At 41.0% G+C, this 19867-nt stretch overlaps 1 protein-coding gene across 3 annotated transcripts in view; it reads left to right on the plus strand.

The window, feature by feature from the left end:
• The first annotated feature begins 2902 nt into the window (after nt 1-2902).
• Nucleotides 2903-19867, plus strand: part of artn.S (artemin S homeolog) — a 37624-nt gene continuing 20659 nt past the window's right edge. Inside the window, exons 1-2 of one of the 3 annotated variants that reach the window (XM_018260819.2) lie at nt 2903-3218; nt 13450-13885. In XM_018260819.2, the coding sequence (XP_018116308.1) occupies nt 13597-13885 (289 nt within the window). In that variant the 5' untranslated portion in view covers nt 2903-3218; nt 13450-13596. The other 2 variants (XM_018260817.2, XM_018260818.2) reach the window with 2 other exon arrangements.

Raw genomic sequence — 19867 nt, forward strand, 5'->3', positions numbered from 1 at the left:
GTAAAAATGCAGCTCCTGGTACTACTTTAAGAGCCGAATTTCAGTTTTTCAAACTGGAAATTCAGCTCTTCTAGCGCAGAGAGCGCAGTTAGGCTCTCTGCGCTAGTGCACTGGTCCTCTCTGCTGCCCTGGTGGACCCCCCCCGGACCCCCTCAGGCGCAAAAAGGTAAGCGCACGGGGAAGGGGGCGTCAGCAACTGCTGCTGCCTCGGGCGGCGGAGGGGCCAGGATCGCCCCTGCATTCACTCCACTTTCAGTGGTGACAACTTATAGTGAAACAAGTAATGCTGTCTTTTTGTGGCATTTATTGACCCAAGAAAACACTGAGTCTTATCTGGGCCACGGTTTCTATGCTAGCAGCCATTATAACCGACCATGAGTACAGCATTTTCTGTAGTTTCCATAGTTTGGAGCCCTGTTCAGCTCATCATCTATCTCTCAAACGTCTTCTGTGCCCTTCTGCATGAAACACACCGCTCTGGGAAGTGTCTCTATAGTAAACTGCATTCATGTCATTATTTGCTATATCTTATTTCAATGCAGAATGCTGTGTCCTCTTAGCACAAGACTATTGATCTAATGCAGGGATAGTTTGCCTGCCTGTTCCAGTATAATGCTTTTCCTGCTGAAGATGACTGAAATTACTGTATTGTCTTGTTTTCCTGGAAACAAACTTAAGACAGAGCCCTATAAGGCAGTGGTTTTCAGGTCAAGCCTCTACCCCCTTGGAGGTTGAACCTTTGCTCACAGTCCCCCTTATTATATCAAAGGTTAAAGATATAGGAAATAATCAGTGTGTCAGTCATTCAGCCATAATTCCAACAGCATCTAGGATTGTGTTCACCTAAATCTAACCCTAATTGATCCTTCAAGCTGACCCCCTTCACAAATACTCCAAGTCCAACTTGGGGGACTTGCAGAAGGCAGCCCCATAGAGAACGACTACAGACAACATGCACCACATTACCCCCTCTCCTGTTAAAAAGCACCCTCCTTTAAGTGCTAATAATATATATGATATCAGCCCCCCCAGGAGACACATGGACTCATTTATAAACTATGCACAGTGCAGTATGATTCGCACATTAGATATATTTGCCATGTGCATGTTTATATTTATAAAGCTGTATTTAATGTACAAACATAATTAAAAAATTTTATTAGAGCTGCGACTGTCCTAAATGTGGCATAATTGCAAACTACAAATATTGATGGGAGAAATCTGTGCTCGAGTTACAGCACAACTTTGGTGGCAGGAAAAATATTCACTAGACAGTTTTTGCAAACTGTGAATTTGTATTCACAAAATTACGTTGACGCTATATTCACACACAACAATCACACACAGTGGATACACTCACTCAAACACCAATTTAATTTTTGAGTGGTTTGCAAAAGTTTTGTGCATCTCACAGCAATATTTGAGCATTTAGAGCAGGGATCCCCAACCTTTTGAACCCGTGAGCAACATTCAGAAGTAAAAGGAGTTGGGGAGCAACACTAGCATGAAAAATGTTCTTGGGGTGCCAAATAAGTGCTGTGATAGGCCATTTGGTAGCCCCTATGTGGATTGTCAACCTACATTAAGGCTCTGTTTGGCAGTGCACCTGGTTTTTATACAACCAAAACTTGCCTCCAAGCCTGGAATTCAAAAATAAGCTCCTGCTTTGAGGCCACTGGGAGCAACATCCAAGGGGTTGGAGAGCAACTTGTTGCTCACGAGCTACTGGTTGGGGATCACTGATTTAGAGGATAGTATGGGCAAAACAGGTATATAAATGCCCCCCCCCCCCATAGTTTATTTCTACCATTGTAATTCTTTCAGCTGGGGCAATAGAAACGTATGAAAGTATGTATTGCTAATTTATAATCCTTAAGCTTTTGTTGCACCATAGTTCCCAGGAGCCCCCTCAGATCCCACCTTGAGTCGCACAGCTGAAAACCCTTAGCAATGTATTGGCAGAAGGAAAAAGCCCAGTGTGCCCTGGTGACCCAGATCATTCCTCTGCCTAATTAAGGAGGAGGCAAGTGGGTGAGTGGGAAGGGGGCTAGGTTGGATGCTGTGTGCCCGGAAAACAGTCCTTAAAATGCAGTCAGGCCCAGACTGGCAATCTGTGGGTTCTGGCAAATACCAGAGGGGGTGCTATAAGATGCCATAGAAAGTCAGTATTTAGTGTGCTGTTTGGGCATGTGTGTGGGCTGATTTGGCCTCTGTCTACCTGAAATGCCAGGGCCTATTTTAATTCTCAGTCCAGACCTGGTCGCCAGTGGCGTAACTATAATACAGCAGACCCCGCGGTTGCGGGGGGGCCCAGGGGACAGAGGGGCCCGGACCAAGGGGTCTGCTGAACTGAAACACTGTGTGCGGCGACCAAGATTGCCGCTTGCCAGAAGTAATTTAGCGGCGGAGCGGCGGGGCGGATCTGAGGCTTTCCGACGGGACTGGAGATGTGCGAGCGCTGAAGGTCAGCGGATGCGTGTATGCAGGTGTACGTGCGTGCAGCTAAGCCGGGGCCCCTGAAGATTTTTTGCAGGGGGGCCCGGTTAGCTGTAGTTACACCGCTGCTGGTCGCAGTCCCAGTGGGCCCCAGATAACCCAGTCTGACCCTACATACAGTATATGAGCCTGTTTACTAACTTAACTTACACTTTTAAAGTCACCTTTTGGTACAACAATATTTTGCCAATAGGAACCTTAGATTGTAAGCTCCCAGAGACTGATGGGAATGATGTACAATCTCTGTTTAGCCATGCAGAATGTTGCCAGCACAGCAAGCATTGTAATACTATAATTACTATATATTTCCTTCCCAATTACACTGGTGTGGCTGAATCATTTGCCTCATTAAATGTGTAAATACAGTTTCTCGGACAACATTGATGTTTAAATTGACAAATCAATGTCCCTGTTGAGTTTACTTCCTGCTTGAGAAAAAGTCCAAGCCGGTCTTCTATTTCCTGGTGAATAATGGGAGGCAATGGCCGGTTCGGTTGGATGAGGAGATTTGACCTAATGAATCGGATAAATATGAGGAAGTGCAGAAATGGCTGCAGGTCAGGCGCCACAGGGCCAAGCTATACACGTGTAGGGAGCAACATGGAGGCGACGGACGTCTCACTGGACATCACTTACTCCGCTCCTCACTTGCGTGGGAATGTGACAGAAATGGAAAGAATGTCCCCGGCAGCGCTGAGAGGGAGCGCTAAAGCAGTTGAGAGGTAGGGGATGCTGTGAGGCTACAGTATGTGAGAGAGTAGCAGGGAGGGGATCCCCGGGGAGGTGGGAACAATCCTTAGAATAGGATAGGATCGGCAGGAAGCTTTCTAGCCCAGAGCATGCCATGGGGTGGATCAGAGAAGCAGGAGCCTGCTGGCGAGAGAAGGCAGACAAGCGAGGTAAGCGCCTCTGTAAAGTCCCGTATGTGGCAGCTCCCGGGCAGCCGCTAGTCAGGTGGAGTGGAAAGAGGCAGGGACAGACAAGAGGACATTCTGGAAGCGCAATCGCGCACACTTGGCGCACACACAGGTACACTCGCGATTTGTCGCTGCTTTTTTTCATGTACCAGTTCCGCTGCACAAGCGATTTACAACTACTACTACTGCTACTGCTACTGCTGCATTGCACCGGACTGGGACACACACGGCCAGTCATTTCATCTCTGGATTTATTGTGCGCTGTCACATATATATATCTATATATATAAATATATATATCTATATATATAGATATATATATTGTATATTATGGGCGTTTGTTGTAGAACTGCTCCTTGTGTCACGTGTTCTATAGGGATCAGTCTCACTTGTGTATTTGTACTGTCCTGTACTGTATTGGTCTGGAATGTATTGTACTGTAATTTACTGTAATGTACTGTAGTGTATTGTACTGTAGTGTATTCTAAGGTAATATACTGTAGTGTATTGGTCTGTAGTGTACTGTACTGTACTGTAGTGTAATATAATGTAGTGTATTTTAGGGCAATATAATGTAGTTTTCTGTAGTATAAAGTACTATAATGTAATGCGCTGTACTGTCAGTTCCCAGCCGGGATTAGGAGTTTACCACTTAGCCCAGGCAGCAGATTTGATGAATATTCCTAAATAACTTGCCTGCCCTTCTCTCTGGGTCCCAAGTACTGTGTGTATAACAAGGGTTACATGTGGCACTAAGTTGCCAAAATGCCAACTGCCTTTCTGTTGAAGAGACCGTCAGTCCCCAGTGTTTGATGTTTTTGGGACTTGTCAATTTTTTATGGTTTGTAAAATAAACCTCAAAGTATTTGTGTAGTTCTCCTTGATACAAAGGATCAAATGCAGCAGATAGACGCGTGGTGTGTATCGGAAGCCAGGGACATAATTCTGTATTATCATATATATAAGGGACGCACATATACAATCCAGCAGATAGAAGCATGGCATGTATGGGAAGCCAGGAACAAGATAACAGTTTAGACTAGAGCAAGTCACATGCAGCTCACAGACATCAGAAATGTCCCTGGATTTTTTCAGTTTCTCTACAGCTAATTTCTTCGTATGGGGGATGACAAAACCAACTACTAGTGCAGCACTCAGCAGTGTAATAGGGTCCTGTCTAGAACATTGAATATTATTGAATATTATTGAGTATTGAATATTATTTGTATTAATCTATCTGTTGTATTAACGTGTTGTAATTTAAAGCACTTCATACACATTTAGCACTAAAGAATTTAAAATATGCATAAGTGTGAATGAAAACAATCCTTTATATGTGCTTTTACACTATGGGGCAGATTTACTAAGGGTCGAAGTGAATTTTTGAAGTTAAAAACTTCGAATTTTGAACTATTTTTTGGGGACTTCGACCATCGAATAGGCCTAAATTCGACTTTGATTCGAAGTGGAAATACTTTGACTATTCGACCATTCGATAATCGAAGTACTGTCTCTTTTTTTTCGTAAATTATTTTTTTATCAAATTTGTAAAATAAATCCAGGGGGAAGTACTGTCTCTTTAAAAAAGTTCGACTTCAACACTTCACCATCTTAAACCTGCCGAATTGCTATGTTAGCCTATGGGGACCTTTTAGAACCTATAGCCAACATTTGGCTAAGTTTTTAGAAGTTGAAGTAAAATCGATCGATTGATGAAATCGTCTGTTTCGAAGGATTTCATTGTACGATCGAATAATTTGACTTTGACCAAAAATCCAATTCGATGGTCGAAGTATTTTCCACTTCGAAATTCGACCCTTGATAAATCTGCCCCCAAGCCTTTTGTTGTGCATTGGACACGCATTTCAGACACAGGCTTGAGTGCACATAACCAAGTTAATTGTTTCCATTTTATTCTGCATGGCTTTACCCCCAGGATCCAAATCTTTATTTTAGCACAGTTTTATTACATTCTGTTCTTTTGTTTTTTGTTTTTTACGCAATATACATGCTTTATTTTTATGTGCATGTCTAAGAGCCTTTACAAGTATGGCATTTGCTGTAACAGTTACTTCAAATGATGTCACAAGCCATGTATGTTTAGAAAGTAGGGATGTAGCGAACTGCCGATTTGGTGTTCGCGAACGCCGGCAAAAAATGCGAACGTTTGCGAACAGTTTGCGAACTTCGAACACCGCTAAAATCGCGGTTCGATCGAATGCTTTTCATTGGATCCAATGCTTACAATCGTTCGAACGAATGGAAATCGTTCGATTTTTAGCGGTCGAAGGAATTCGAATGGTCGAATGGTCGAACGATCGAACGCAAACTCAAACTGCGAACGTTCCCAAACGTTCGCGAACATTCGGCGGACGCGAACGGTCGAAGTTCGCGGGCGAACAGTTCGCTACATCCCTATTAGCAAGAATAAAACATTGCAAATGTTAAAATCCACACCATTTTGTCAAATTTTTTGCCTGAGCCTGGGGGGGGGGGGCAGAATTAGACAGGGTTCAGTTTGTCTGTAAAATGTACAGTACAGGCCATTCACTCTAGGGCCCCTTTAGCTGTAAATAACGGAATTCTATTTGTTTCCAGAGATAAACATGCTTTATGAAATAAAAAGAACAGCTAGATGGCTGCAGGTTGCACATGTCCCTATTTGTGGAAGTCAGGGCAGCCATCAGGGGGGAGAGTTGTAGGGGGCCCCGAGGGTAAGGGGGGCCAGGCCACGCCACACTTACTTGATTAGTCGGGCCCCCCATCTTTCTGAGAGCTGCTGACTTCGAGAAGGCATGGACGTTTAAGGGGCCCTGGCCACCAATTTTCTTATAATGTGGGGGGGGGGCTGGCCACCAATTTTGGCCACCAATTTTTTTTTCTCATGTGGGGTCCTAGCCACCAATATTTTTTAATGGGGGGGCCCTGGCCATAAATGTTTTTTTTTATGGGGGGCCCTGACCACCAATATCTTTTTATTAACATGTGGGAACCCTAGCCACCAATATTTTTTTTGTTTTTTTACTGTGTGGTGGGGAGGGCTGACCTGTAGGTGGAGCTTGCGGTGGGCGCAGCCCAGGGGGCCCAGGAAATTTTGTCGTACGGGGCCCTGCGATTTCTGATGGCGGTCCTGGTGGAAGTGTTCAAGAGCCCATACAGAAGGTAACAAGAAGGGAAACTTGTTATTTACTGTATGTGTGTTGTGACAAGGAGAGACATCGCTAGTCACTTAGCCTGACAAAGTACATGAATGTGCCTGCAGAGCGGGTTAAACTGCTGAATGGAAGATGTTAAATGATTCAGGATTACTGCAAATATTTGTCCTCCATTATTGTTCAATAGATGTATTCTAAATCTCAAACAACTTTCATTGTATTGTCAGCAACTGCAAAAGAGTCTTTGTGATCACCTGTGGTTATTGTATTGGTAAAGCAGTGCAGATCCCAAATACAGGCACATCTTTCTGTTAAGGTGCCACCATAGAAGAGCTAGGCCTAGGCAAACGTACAACAAAGAACCACAATAACTTGGAAGTGAAGCCATATATCTAAAAATGCATGTTTTAATGTCATTAATATTATTAATATTATTTTCCATGCTCTGGCGCTGACTGTTTCTGAAGCACGCTACTTAGGTCGTGTGACTTGTGACAACATGAACATATACAGATAAAAGAGGCAGTAAGGACACTGTATTTTGCAGTAGCCCAGAATAGCCTGATCAGTTACAAAACATCTGAATTATTTGCATAAACAGAACCAACCAGTGAGCAATTCTTTTGCCTAGAGCTAATGTCAGAATGGTGTTTTACATTAAAATTATATGATGCTACATTTTACTAGATTACAGCAGCCCTTTCACAGCTATGTAGCTTGCCTTGGAATTTCCAACCCCTTATCAATATATACTTTCATATTTTCTGGCCTTACGCCCTCTGCCCCACACACACATACATTAAAGGATTATAACTCGAAAGGCAGGCGGCACTTCTGAAAACAGGGTTTATTGGAATTCCTGCTGGTAAAAACCTGACGCGTTTCGGGAGTTATCCCTTAGTCATAGGTTCACATTACATTACATTAAAGGATTAGTTCACTTTTAAATTAACTAGTAGTATGATGTAGTTAATGATAATCTAAGACAAATTGCAATTGGTCTTCATTTGATATTTTCTAATTCTTTTAAGTTATTTCGTTTTTGCTTACTAGCTCTCAAGTTTGTTATTTCAGCAGCTAAGTGGTTGCTATTGTCCTTGGTAACTAGGTTTTGGCTTGAATATGACTGGAATATGAATAGGAGAAGGTCTGAATAGGTAGAAACAGTAACTATAAAAGTAGCCTCACAGAGCAAAAGTGTTTTGGCTTCCGGGGTCAGCGACCTCCGTTTGAAAGCTGGAAAGAAACAGAAGTAAAAGGCAAATATCTGAAAATATCTTAGAAACTGAACACTCTATAACATATTACATAAATGTGATCCACCACTTATTTTTTTTAAAGGTTAATTTTTATTGAATTTTAACAACAGAAAAAAATAGAAGGAAGTAAAGCTAGTTAGAAGGAAAGAGAGAGGGGGAAAGTAGAGAAAAGAGGTACGGCTGAAAAAGTGACTATCGTTGGTTGGTCGAGGTGGCTGGCGACTCGAGCCAAGGGTTCCAAATATTCTCAAATTTCTGTGGGCATCCGCGTACTAAGTACGTGAGCTTATACAGTTCCAGTTGTGAATTAATCAGTCCAATCCATCTAGTCAGAGTCGTTGGCGATGGGCCCATTCAGTGCAGTGCAACAACTTTTTTTGCGTAAAAGAATAGCAACCTCATCAGGCATCTAGTGTTTACTCTAGGTATCACGGAGTCAAGGAGACCCAGAAGACAGGTAGCAGGGTTAAGTATCTGGGGAAGATCCAGTTCGGTAGCCATAAAGTTCACAATTGCCCTCCAATATCTAAGTATCACTGGGCAATCCCACATTAAATGCATAAAATTAGCAACAGAAGCACCACACCTTGGACAGCCGGGTGAAGCTACTTTCCCCATTGTAAATAGTTTCTGAGGGATGAGGTATGTTTGATGCATGATCTTAAACTGTATGAGCCTGTCTGTGATCCACCACTTTAATGTAACATACTGATCAGCTCTTAAGAGCATCTGTCCCCATCAAGCAATAGCATGAACTGGTATACCTGGAAGGTAGTTGGCCATTATCAGAGCATTCTGTGGGACTATTAATATAGAAATGCTGTAACTCCAGTCTGGTATAGTAGACCCATATATAAAATGCATTATTTGTATTTCCACCAGTACACCAGACGGAGCGTTTTCTGAGACCCTGACATTTAAATCAGGCAGCTTGTAACTACTCAGAGATCACTAATACTCACTGAGTTGGGAAAGTCATCTGTATTCCCACACTAAAGGTTCTTGCACAGATAATCTTCTCTCTTCCACAATAAATTATTTAACCACCTAAGTGAACACAACTACAGTTTATTAAAATGTTCAAACATTAACTGATGTGGATTATTTCTTAATATTGGAGCAGACTGTGATATAGTTTTGCTTTGCAGCCACAGTTAGGGGCAGATTTACTAAGGTTCGAGTGAATTTTCAAAGTACAAAAAGTTCAATTTTCGAAGTAATTTTTTGGATACTTCGACCATCGAATAGGATACTACGACTTTGAATTTACTTTGACTTTGATTCGAAGTAAAAATCTATGGGGGCCTTCTACAAACTTTTTCTAAGTCTTTACACATCGAATAAAAATCTTTCGATCGTATGCTAAAATCGTTCGAATCATTAGTTTCAAACGATTTAATCTTTCGATCGATTTTTATTCGATCATAGGATTGCCAAATTCGATGGTCGAATTTCGAAGTTTTTTGTACTTCGAAATTCGACCCTTGATAAATCTGCCCCTTAGTGATAAAGTTCATGTTATCCTGAACACCGATGCTCTAGAGATGAACTGTCACTCACTCTGGAATCAGCGCCTGCTATTCTTTCATCCTCCTTTAAAAGCACTAACGCTGTTTTGAGCTGAGAATAGTCTACAAGTTATTTATTTTGTTGCACTTGGTGGCTGACAGGGTTGACAGTTTATCATTACAAAGAAAGAAACCAGGGGAGATAAGGGAATATGTTAGTCATAACTAACTTAAAGGGAAACTATACTATTAATATGTTAATAAGTATCTTCCATGTATTTTCCCTTAAATAGATGAGTTCACTCAATATCTTCCTGCATGCAAATATTATTATTATAACTTATTTTCCAGTGATGGCACTTATTTTTCAGTGATTTACAGAAATGATATGGTGTCAATTGTGCAGAACTATAGGTTCCATGCAGGATACTGCTACTTTGCTATATATATATATATATATATATATATATATATATATATATATATATATATATATATATATATGTGTTAAGAGGTGCATTTCACCTACAAAAGTAAATTACGTGCCTGGCAGTGCTGATATTTTCATGGTTTTTACATGGTTTCTTGCATTCTGTTAAAGTTTTTTCTATATTATTAAAACAAATAACTAGTTCTGTGAAATACATTGCTCAAAACGCATGCCATTTTAAGCATCTGTAGTTTTGTGGGTAATATAAAAGTAGCCATAAACTGTCTGGCCTTCAAGGTATCTAACAAGAGATATAAACCAGCCCTGTTGGCCCCTGTCCATATTATTTGGGTCCCCTGCAATTCCCTACATGAGTATACATCAGATGGCAGGGGTATTGCTGGTTCTTACCAGTTCCACTCTTCCTGACGGGCCCTCACAGTCACATGGTCTGCGCTTCCATCCTCACACCACTGTATCTGGCTGATCTGCCCTGGGCCAAAGTGATAGCTAATGTATGACTGATTGTAAACACTGATAGGCAAATACTGTTTTTTCCATTTGTTTGAGCTAAGTGGCCAAAACAATGGGCATGCAGGAGCTTAATTGCATCTACGACTGCTCTCAATTATCTGCTTTTGTAGCATGCATCCACCAATGATATCTTAAGGGCTCTTACTGATGAGTGGTTGAAGCTGCGCAGGAATAGACGCATTAAGCTTTTTTTCAATGGGGCTGTACTCACACAGGCGCGTGTAGGCGCCGAACGCAGGTTGAGACGCAACATGCTGCATTTTTTCTGCGTTCGGCGCCTACACGCGCCAGTGTGAGTACAGCACCATTGAAAAAGGCTTAATGCGTCTATTCCTGCGCTCCCCTGTGGCTGAACACAGAAAAATGGACAGGGGAACGCAGCTTCAACCGCTCGTCAGTAAGAGCCCTTAGTTTGTTCAAATTAGCCATGATTCAACTGAATCACAGATTGGTCTTGGTTGCTGACCCTCAAGGTAAAGTACTAACTGACCCTCAAGGTAAAGTACTTTCTCAAACTGGCAAGTAGTATGGTTCAAATTGGCTAAACTGCCTGACAGAATTCGAAAATGTACTGTACTGAGGTAATATTCAATAGCAGTGTTTGGATGACAAGTGATGTAACTAGTGATGTGCTATCCTTCTTTTAAACTGGCCATAGATGCAAAGATCCGATCGTACAAATCATCGTACGATTGGACTTCCCCATCTCCCGACCTGCCACTAACAGTTCCGATCAAATGAAGTAGAAAATAACAGATGAGCCGATGTTCTGCCCCTGACAGCAATCGTAAGAAAGTTAAGTCCGACAAAAGCTAGTGACAGTCTCCCTCTGAAAATCGTACGATTGGCAATACATGCAGAGATATTATTATCTTTTAACCTGTCCGATGGAACAAACGACCGATCTCCGCCGGATGAAAAATGTCGGGACTCTCCACACGCGGTCCGAAAAACGTACGAATCCTTTAGTCTATGGCCAGCTTTAGACACGTCAAGGGATATAGACATATTCTCTTCCTCAGCCTAGGACAACTATCTTCATGACTGACTAATGTCCAATAAAGGGGTTCCCCGCAACATGCTTATTCTTCATTGTGTCTTCCTGGTTGTAGGATTCCATCCTGTCTCCTATATTAGGGAGACCAAGACAATGTCTGTAACTTCATCCCAGCCATTGATGCTGCTATACAGGATCTACAATGGGGCTGCCATAAACTCTTCTTTTGTTCTAAACACTTTGCTGAAATGTCATCCTTGTAATTCAGTAGGGGGCACTAAAAACTGGGGTTATCACTTATTTTAGATATCTGTTTTACCACTTCCCTACATCTTTGTAGAAAAACAATTCATATAAAGAGAAATAGTTCTGAGGTGCACCCTGTGCATGTGTGACCTGCACAATGACCTGAATGGGGTGATCATTGGGCTAGTGTCTCATTTTGGTGTTCGAATATCAGTTAATTAGCAATGCTAAGAAGCCAGATACATACAGATAAAGGTGCAGTTTGTTCAGCTACTGATAGACCTGCATGGAAAAATCTGCATCTGTGGCCAGAATTTAGAATCTTCTAACAAAAGAATAGGAACTACTTGCTTCATCAGGAACAATATAGCAGGCAGACATTTGTACACCCAGCCCTCATTAATATAAATTACATTTTTAGAACATTTCTAAACAGAAGTAACCTGAGAAAATGCTTCCCACTGGAATGTTGTACATGAAAATCTGTTCTGCGTTGTATAATAGCTGGATCAAGAAGTATGCACATTCTCAATTACAAGAGGCCAAGTCTAGGGCAGTGGTCTGTGAATGTTCATTTATGCAACATCATGGGGCAGATTTACTAAGTTCGAATGGTAAACTCGAATTCGATTTTTTGAATTTGAATGTGATATTTATCATATTTCAACACAGGAAACGGGGAGCAAAATATTTGGCAAGTTTAAAAAAATTAGCATTTTTCTAAAATTCGTCCTTTGAAAATTAACCCCCCCCATATATTTAACCCTCAGTCTTGCTTGTGTTACATAATAAAGTATATATATATATATATATATATATATATATATATATATATATATATATATATATAAAAAGAGAAAGCAAGATGTGCTGTGTTGATGCAAAATTTTGGTTATGCACTGTGAATTCCTCAGTGTCCTTAATTTCACCTTGTCTTGATAAGAAATGCAACCGTTCTACCCCTTTGCATACATGCCTAGGTCTGTATTTATCACTGTTGCAGAATGTTAGCTATTCAGGTGCTGTGAGTGTTACACTATATTTAGGAGGCCTGGTCTGAAGCATTTCCCCCGAAAGGCTATAGCACAGTGAAGGATGAACCTTTGTGCCAAAACACAGAGGTGCATATGTACAATACAGAGTTTCATTCAGTACTTTCAGTAGCGATGACAGTTGGATAGAACATTTAATCCATTGCTGTTTTCTGCCAGATGGCAGTGGTGTACATAGCCCTAATGATCTGGGTATCTGAGCATTTCTGGGAGTATGAGTTAAAGTGGGTAAGGATTGCATGGTCCAGTAACTCATAGCAACCAGTCCAGCGTTTTGCATTTACACCTCCATAACTTTACCAACTCTGTCACACATTTTGTTGTGTAATCACAGCCCTTAATTCAAGTATAAGGAATTTGTGTTGACAAAAGAAATGTCATCTGAACCCTAAGTCTCAAGATACGTGCATCAGTTGTCAGCCAAGCTCCTGCGTCATTTGAGTGAACCCGTGATATGACCTTATGCTTCAAATGCAGTGTCATTGCAGTGTCTCTGAATCTATAAAAACCAGACTTCTGTATGCGTGTATTTCCGTTTAAGATTCTCCCCTAAGACTGAGCCTCTATTTCCACAGTCATTTTCTAGGTACAGTATTTATTAGTAAGCATTTTTATTAACATCTTTGTTTATTCGTATTGCTTTTCTGCTGCACCTTCATGCCAATGTACAAGAAGGTATTTGATGACTGCACATATCTGCTTCTCTTGGTTTCTCTAGTGTGAGGCTTGATGGATGAGGTATGAAGTGTCATAATCATGTGGCAAGCAACTATTGGGAGTTTGAGTTACTTACATTTTTCTTTCTTCTTCTTTTTTTTGTTTGTTTTTTCCCCCCTGCCCTCTCTTGTCCTGCAGGCATACAGTGTGCTCTGTGTTCAAACTCTTTGGTGGACTTTCCATTGTTTATCAGAGGAACTATTGACTGGACTGTGGGACAGACTCTATGCCAGGACTTATTATGGTGCTGTGGATCTGGATTTAAACTGGGCTCATCCCCTGGAGATGCTCAGTTTTGGGCAGGGGGGCCTCACAGTCACATTGTGCTACTGGTGGAAGAACCAAATAAAGATCTGCAGGGGACAGTACAGGAGCGCAATAGATTGTGGGCAGGTGTGTTGCAAAGAGAAACTAAATGCTTCAACGGAGCAGTGTCCTGAATGGAGCTCTAGACCAGAGGAATCCACTGGCCTTGTGGGTGAACTCCCAGAAAAGCTCTCAGAACCCTGGTGTCCTAAGCAAAGAAACAGAAAATCATTGGAACATAACAGTAAGGATAAAGGAAGAAATCACGGTGAGTACAAACATCAGACAAATTATATTTACATGAAAGCTTTGTTTAGGAGCTCTGAGTTTTCATAACTCCATTTTTGGTAGTAGCTTATGGGGCAAATTCACTAAGCGCCGAAGCGCCTAACGCTAGCGTCAATTCGCTAGCGTTGGGCATTTTCGTTACTTCGCAAATTCACTAACGAACGCTGGCGTAACTACGCCAGTGTTACTTCGCACCCTTACACCTGGCAAATTTGTGCAAGGGACATAACTACGCAAATTCACTAATACGCGCATTGTACTGAACGCTACCTTTTACGCTAGACTTCCTTCGCCACCTCAGACCAGGCGAAGCGCAATAGAGAAGATAGGGATTGCTTCAAAAACAGTTCAAATTTTTTCTAAGTCCCATTCTATATTATGGGTGATAGGCTGAAAAAGATCGAAATTTTATTTGGGGCTCCCCTCCTTCCCCCCTACATTTCCTAACTCATGGCAACTTGACTATACATTGGGCACATGTGTAGGGCAAAATAAAAATTTTATTTGATGTTTTGAAGGTTTCCCAGGCATTTTTAGTGCTGCTACATATTCCTCCATTGAAATTTGAATTTGGCTCCGTATGCAAATTAACCATTGCTAGCGTAACTTCAATTCGCTTAGCGAATCAACGCTAGCGCAACTTCGCAACCTTACGCTAGACCTGAGCGCAACTTCGGATTTTAGTGAATTTGAGGAGCGCTGGTGAAACTACGCCTGGTGAAGTGTGGCGAAGTGCGGCGAAGTTACGCCTGGCGCAACTACGAAACTTAGTGAATTTGTCCCATCGTGTTTGTATAAAACCCTTTTGCTTAAAGTTCAACATATCCCAGCAGGATGAGGGCATTGTACTTTATAGGTAGCAGAAGATTCTTTTGCATGGGCAGGAGACTGGAAACCACACCTACTTGTAGGTAATAACATTAAAATGTTAGTTTGTGGCTATGTATGAATCCATAGATTTGTAGCAAATTAAACACCAGTTATTACATTTCAATCCCTGAGTGATAAAAAGTAAAAACTTATGAAATGAAGAATCTGTATGTACAGTTGTGGGTTTTCTTATGCAGAAATCTAATACCCAGAAAACACTGAATTAAGGACATTTTAAGCAAATAATTGTATCTTAAAAACTATTTAGTTTTTCTCTGTAATGATAAAACAGTACCTTGTACTTAGTGGTAACTAAGCTGCAAACTGGGTTTATTTAAAGGGGTTGTTCACCGTCAAGCATTTTTTTCAGTTCAGTCGGTTTCAGTTTTTGTTCACCAGAAATAAAAATGTTCTCAAATTACTCCAATTACTATGTATTTTCTATTTGTGGTTGTTTTTCTAATATTGAAATGTAAAATTTTGTTTTTCTCCTTCTTATGTCTTTCTAAAGCTGCTCGGGGTGGGGGGGGGATCCCCGATTCTGTTACTGTTCTCAATTGATACATTTAGTTGATACATTTGTTATCTTTGTCCCTGCTGAGCAGAATCCCTGAGTTTCAAAAAAGGCAGCCGTTAGAATTGATACAATAGTTGTTAATATTCCAAAGATACTGCTGAGAAATGTATCAACTAAACGTATTAATTAAATGCTGCACATTGTAACAGTTCTGAAACCTGCCCCTGGATTACTGACCTGCTCAAAGGAAATCATGTGTGGTGGTTCATTGTGGAATGCACACGTACATGGCAAGCTTGTGCTAACTCAGTGGCTTCCCATAACCACAGACCATTCTTATATACACCAGTGTTTTTAGTGTCCTTGCATGCTGCAATTGAGCAAGCTATAAAGCACAGGCATAGTTTACAAAAAGCACAGTATAAAACCAGAGGGTACAAAACAGAAAGGTTATACAAAGAAGCACTTTTAGAAATCTTGTACAGCTGGAATAGCCATCCAGCAGATATGGTGGAACAGAATATAATAATGGCATTGGAATACTTATGGGATCAATGTAATGCAAATCAAAAATCTTAAAGGTGAAATACATTTATAAATTAAATTATATTTAATATATATTTATTACCTTTGGATCCTGCCTCTGGTCTTTCCACATCCATTGATCCCTGATGTCCAGCTGCATTTATATGAAAAGTGAAAGGTACTGGGGGCAATTAGGAGGTCTGCTTTGTACAGTGTCTTACTACATAGGAAAGAGAGTGCTGCATAACATTAGGGGGCACATTTACTAAGCTCGAGTGAAGGATTAGAATAAAAAATACTTTGATTTTCGAAGTATTTTTTTGGCTACCTCGACCTTCGACTACGACTTTGAATCGAATGATTCGAACTAAAAATCGTTCGACCATTCGATAGTCGAAGTACTGTCTCTTTAAAAAAAACTTCGACTACCTACTTCGCCACCTAAAACCTACCGAGCACCAATGTTAGCCTATGGGGAAGGTCCCCATAGGCATTCCTAGCAATTTCTGATCGCAGGAAAATCGTTCGATCGATGGATCGAACGAATTGCGGTAAATTCTTCGACTTCGATATTCGAAGTCGAAGGATTTAACTGCGATGGTCGAATATCGAGGGTTAATTAACCCTCGATATTCGACCCATAGAAAATGTGCCCCTAGGTATGGTAAGCGTTTGGCAGTCTCACTTAGAGGGCCAACTTAGAGGGCCAACTTGTTTTTTTAACTAACCTTTTTGTTCTGCAGTCCCCGATGTCATTCTTGCTGTCTATCTTTTTGCCTGTAGAAACACATTGCAAATCAGAGTTGCAGATGTGACAGTTACACCCTATAGGTGTTTAGACTGAGCAAAAAAACAGCAGTGCCAACATGTTATGCATAAAGAATGTGCTGGGAGTGTTACACTGTAGCAGCTTTTAGGAAATGCATGTTTGGTGACAGCTGAAACCAGTTTAAAACCATACATTTGGGTGATGCTATTGCTCCAGTGAAACTCTAGGTTCTGTCCACAGGGCAAGCATAACATTGGGCTAAATATACAAATGAGGAACCTGTATATGCAGTTTATTAAGTACTTTAGATGAGCTTACCACTATTTACTGTGGGCCCAGGTGCACACGCCCCAGACCTTCAGCAAAGGGAGCAAACGCCAGGAGACATCAAAAGAGGCCGGCACAAGCCTGGACCCACAAAGTAGTAGAGCCAAAGTCAGATTGTAAAAGATTAAAAGCTTACATTTTATTTTCCATAATTAAGAACCAAGGCCTGATGTGTTTCGTGTTTACCAAGGACACTTAGTCATAGGACACATATCTCGACCAATATCTCGGTGCATTCTTTGCTGCCCATTCCAGCAGTGGGTCAGAATAGGCCCACCTCAGTTTCTGAGGCAAGCTGAACAAACATTTCAAAGAGTAACTGCAACATTTCAGCATTGTTTTTTCATATTGAGACAGTGCGGCCATTGCTTGTGAGGTGTTTTTTTATGTCAATAATTTTTATTGATTTTTCGAGAGAATGCAATGAAAATTGATGTAAAGGTTACTTAATGTCCAATAATATTGACAAATATCCATAAGGTTAAAGTACTATCGTCATACATAGCAAAGGTATTCATACAGACTATGCTTGACAAAGGGGAGTGTCCCCAAAACGTTGCATCACCGCACAATAAGGGTGTTCCCTGCAACGCTAATGCGTCGTGTGCCGATATCCTTTTTCAATGACCAATTCATACAGACTATCCATAGTTGCATAAATCTCGGAGAATCGGATCAGCATGCAGCCTGCTTTTGAGGTGTTTCTAGTATGTTGTACATAGTACATATGTATATACCTATGTACATAAACATATGCTATTACAAGTATGGGATCCATTATCCAAGAACCCATTATCCAAAAAGCTCAGAATTATGGGAAGGCTGTCTCCCATAGAAAAACTATTTCCTTTTTCTCTGTATAATAAAACCGTACCTTGTAATTAATCCTTATTGGCAGCAAAACCAGCCTATTGTGTTTATTTAATGTTTACATGATTTTCTAGTAGGCTTAAGGTACGAACATCCAAATTATGGAAAGATCCGTTATCTGGAAAACCACAGGTCCCAAAGCATACTGAATAACAGGTCCCATACCTGTACATTTCTTACTAAAAAGGGCAAAATGGACATGAACTATTTTTAAACTTACACCTTTAGTGACACAGATGAGTTGCTGTATATGGAAAAGGTACTAGTTTAAACTTTCATTACTTATAATGAGTCAGGCTTAATGTTTTGTCCACGTCCCATATATTTGCATTATTTGGTTACCCAAATGATTAGCCAGATTGTGCTAACCTAAACCTTAAGTCCAGGACTGAACCAGCAACTGTGGACAGTATTCATAGCTTAGTTGTATTTAAGTTAGTCCTTCACTTGTCATCAATTTTTGTTGTAGCTCTATCTCCCCTCTCGTTTCTGGAAGATTTCATTCTGTGCCTTTCATTTTCATCTGGCCCTGGTGGGTTCCTTGTTTTTGTGTAGTTATTTGGGATGCCTGTATTTTTGCTCTTTGTAGCACAACCTAGTCTTTTCTCTTAAATGTAAGTTTATTTCCAAATTACTTTTTGTTTAGAGGCGCATGTGAGCCCATGGACCCTGCTGCCCCCTAGACCATGTCTTCAAAAGGTTAGGGGTGGGTCTTTATCTGAAAATCTGTTTGTCTTGTACTTAAGTAAGATATATTTAGAGACTTTTGCTGAAGTTTTCCTTTTTCATAAAGTTAGTCTAAAGACCTAGTGCATGCAAGGAAGACATGTTATGAGTCTGCTGTACCTGATGAACAGCAAAAGTGCTTCCATTGGGGTGGACATACAGAACTACTGTCACAGGTCAGGCCCCACTAAATTGGGGGCTTGGACTCCAATGAAAAAGTCGGAGTTTGAGTGAAACATAAGTAGGAATGGTCAGGTGGACATATGGGGCCCCACAATTCATTATTGTAACCTTGTGTCTGCTGACAGTAGATAGAGCAGGCTGTTGGATGAGAATGCTGAGAATTTTGTTGATTTTTTTGGCTGTTTTTTTTCCTTCCAGAATCACTCCTGGGTAAATTTTTTTTACAAAAGATTCTGCAAAAGACTGGGATGCTCATCTGGACTGATGTTTAGAACAAGGAAGTCAGAAGGAACACTGCCAAGTTTTTTGACCAACATTTTGGAATTAAGTGCTTTTCAAGCAATTAGAGGCAACCAATGTTGTTAGTTTGGACAATCAGTGGCTTAAATTTACAAACATGGAGGAACCAGGAGCAGTTCTCTTATTATTGTTATATCCTGGTTCCCGATACATTTATCCAATCTGTCAGCATGATATATACCAGGCCCACAGAACAGTCATGTGGATTGCTTTAGCAGGAATCTACTTAGTGAGGGTGGGAACTCTCAGCAGCTTTTCATCATTTTGTATGCAGATGGTCTTAAGTAGATATTATGGCCAAAAATGCCAAGGTTCATTCGGTATCCGTGTACCAAAGCCATGGTTGCAGATGTGCTGGCCCAGGATTGTAGTTGAATATTGATACGTTTTTAACTTTTTAGATTGCTTTTTTTTAGATTGCTTTTGGCCATGCTGGCAGTGGTTTCCTCTATTGCTGAGACTGATGAAGAACAGGCCCATAAGAATCCCAGTGAGGATATCTATTGATTCAGGGACCAGTGGTTTATCCCAATCCTCAAGGCTTGAGCCTGACAGCCTGGAGGCTCAGAGGCAGCGGGGTTTTTCTGAAGCTCTCACTGAAACTTTCTAAATTGTATGATGGATAAGAATGTCATCTCAAGAAGGAAATCATCCTGGTTTTCTTTTTGGCTGAGCCGTCTTGTCAGACAGAATGGCTAAGGAATAATTTGGACATGTGCAGGTTCCTGTGCAGAGTTAACAACTTGCAGTAAATGGACTGTCATTCCATCTGGCCCATAGCAAGGAAATGCTGCTTCTTTGGGCTACTATTAGTTGTTGAATAGTGTCAACAATTCCACAGTCTTATTTAGCAGTACACAAACACACTCCCCGTT

The sequence above is a fragment of the Xenopus laevis genome, chromosome 4S (assembly GCF_017654675.1).
Source record: "Xenopus laevis strain J_2021 chromosome 4S, Xenopus_laevis_v10.1, whole genome shotgun sequence".
NCBI lineage: Eukaryota > Metazoa > Chordata > Amphibia > Anura > Pipidae > Xenopus > Xenopus laevis.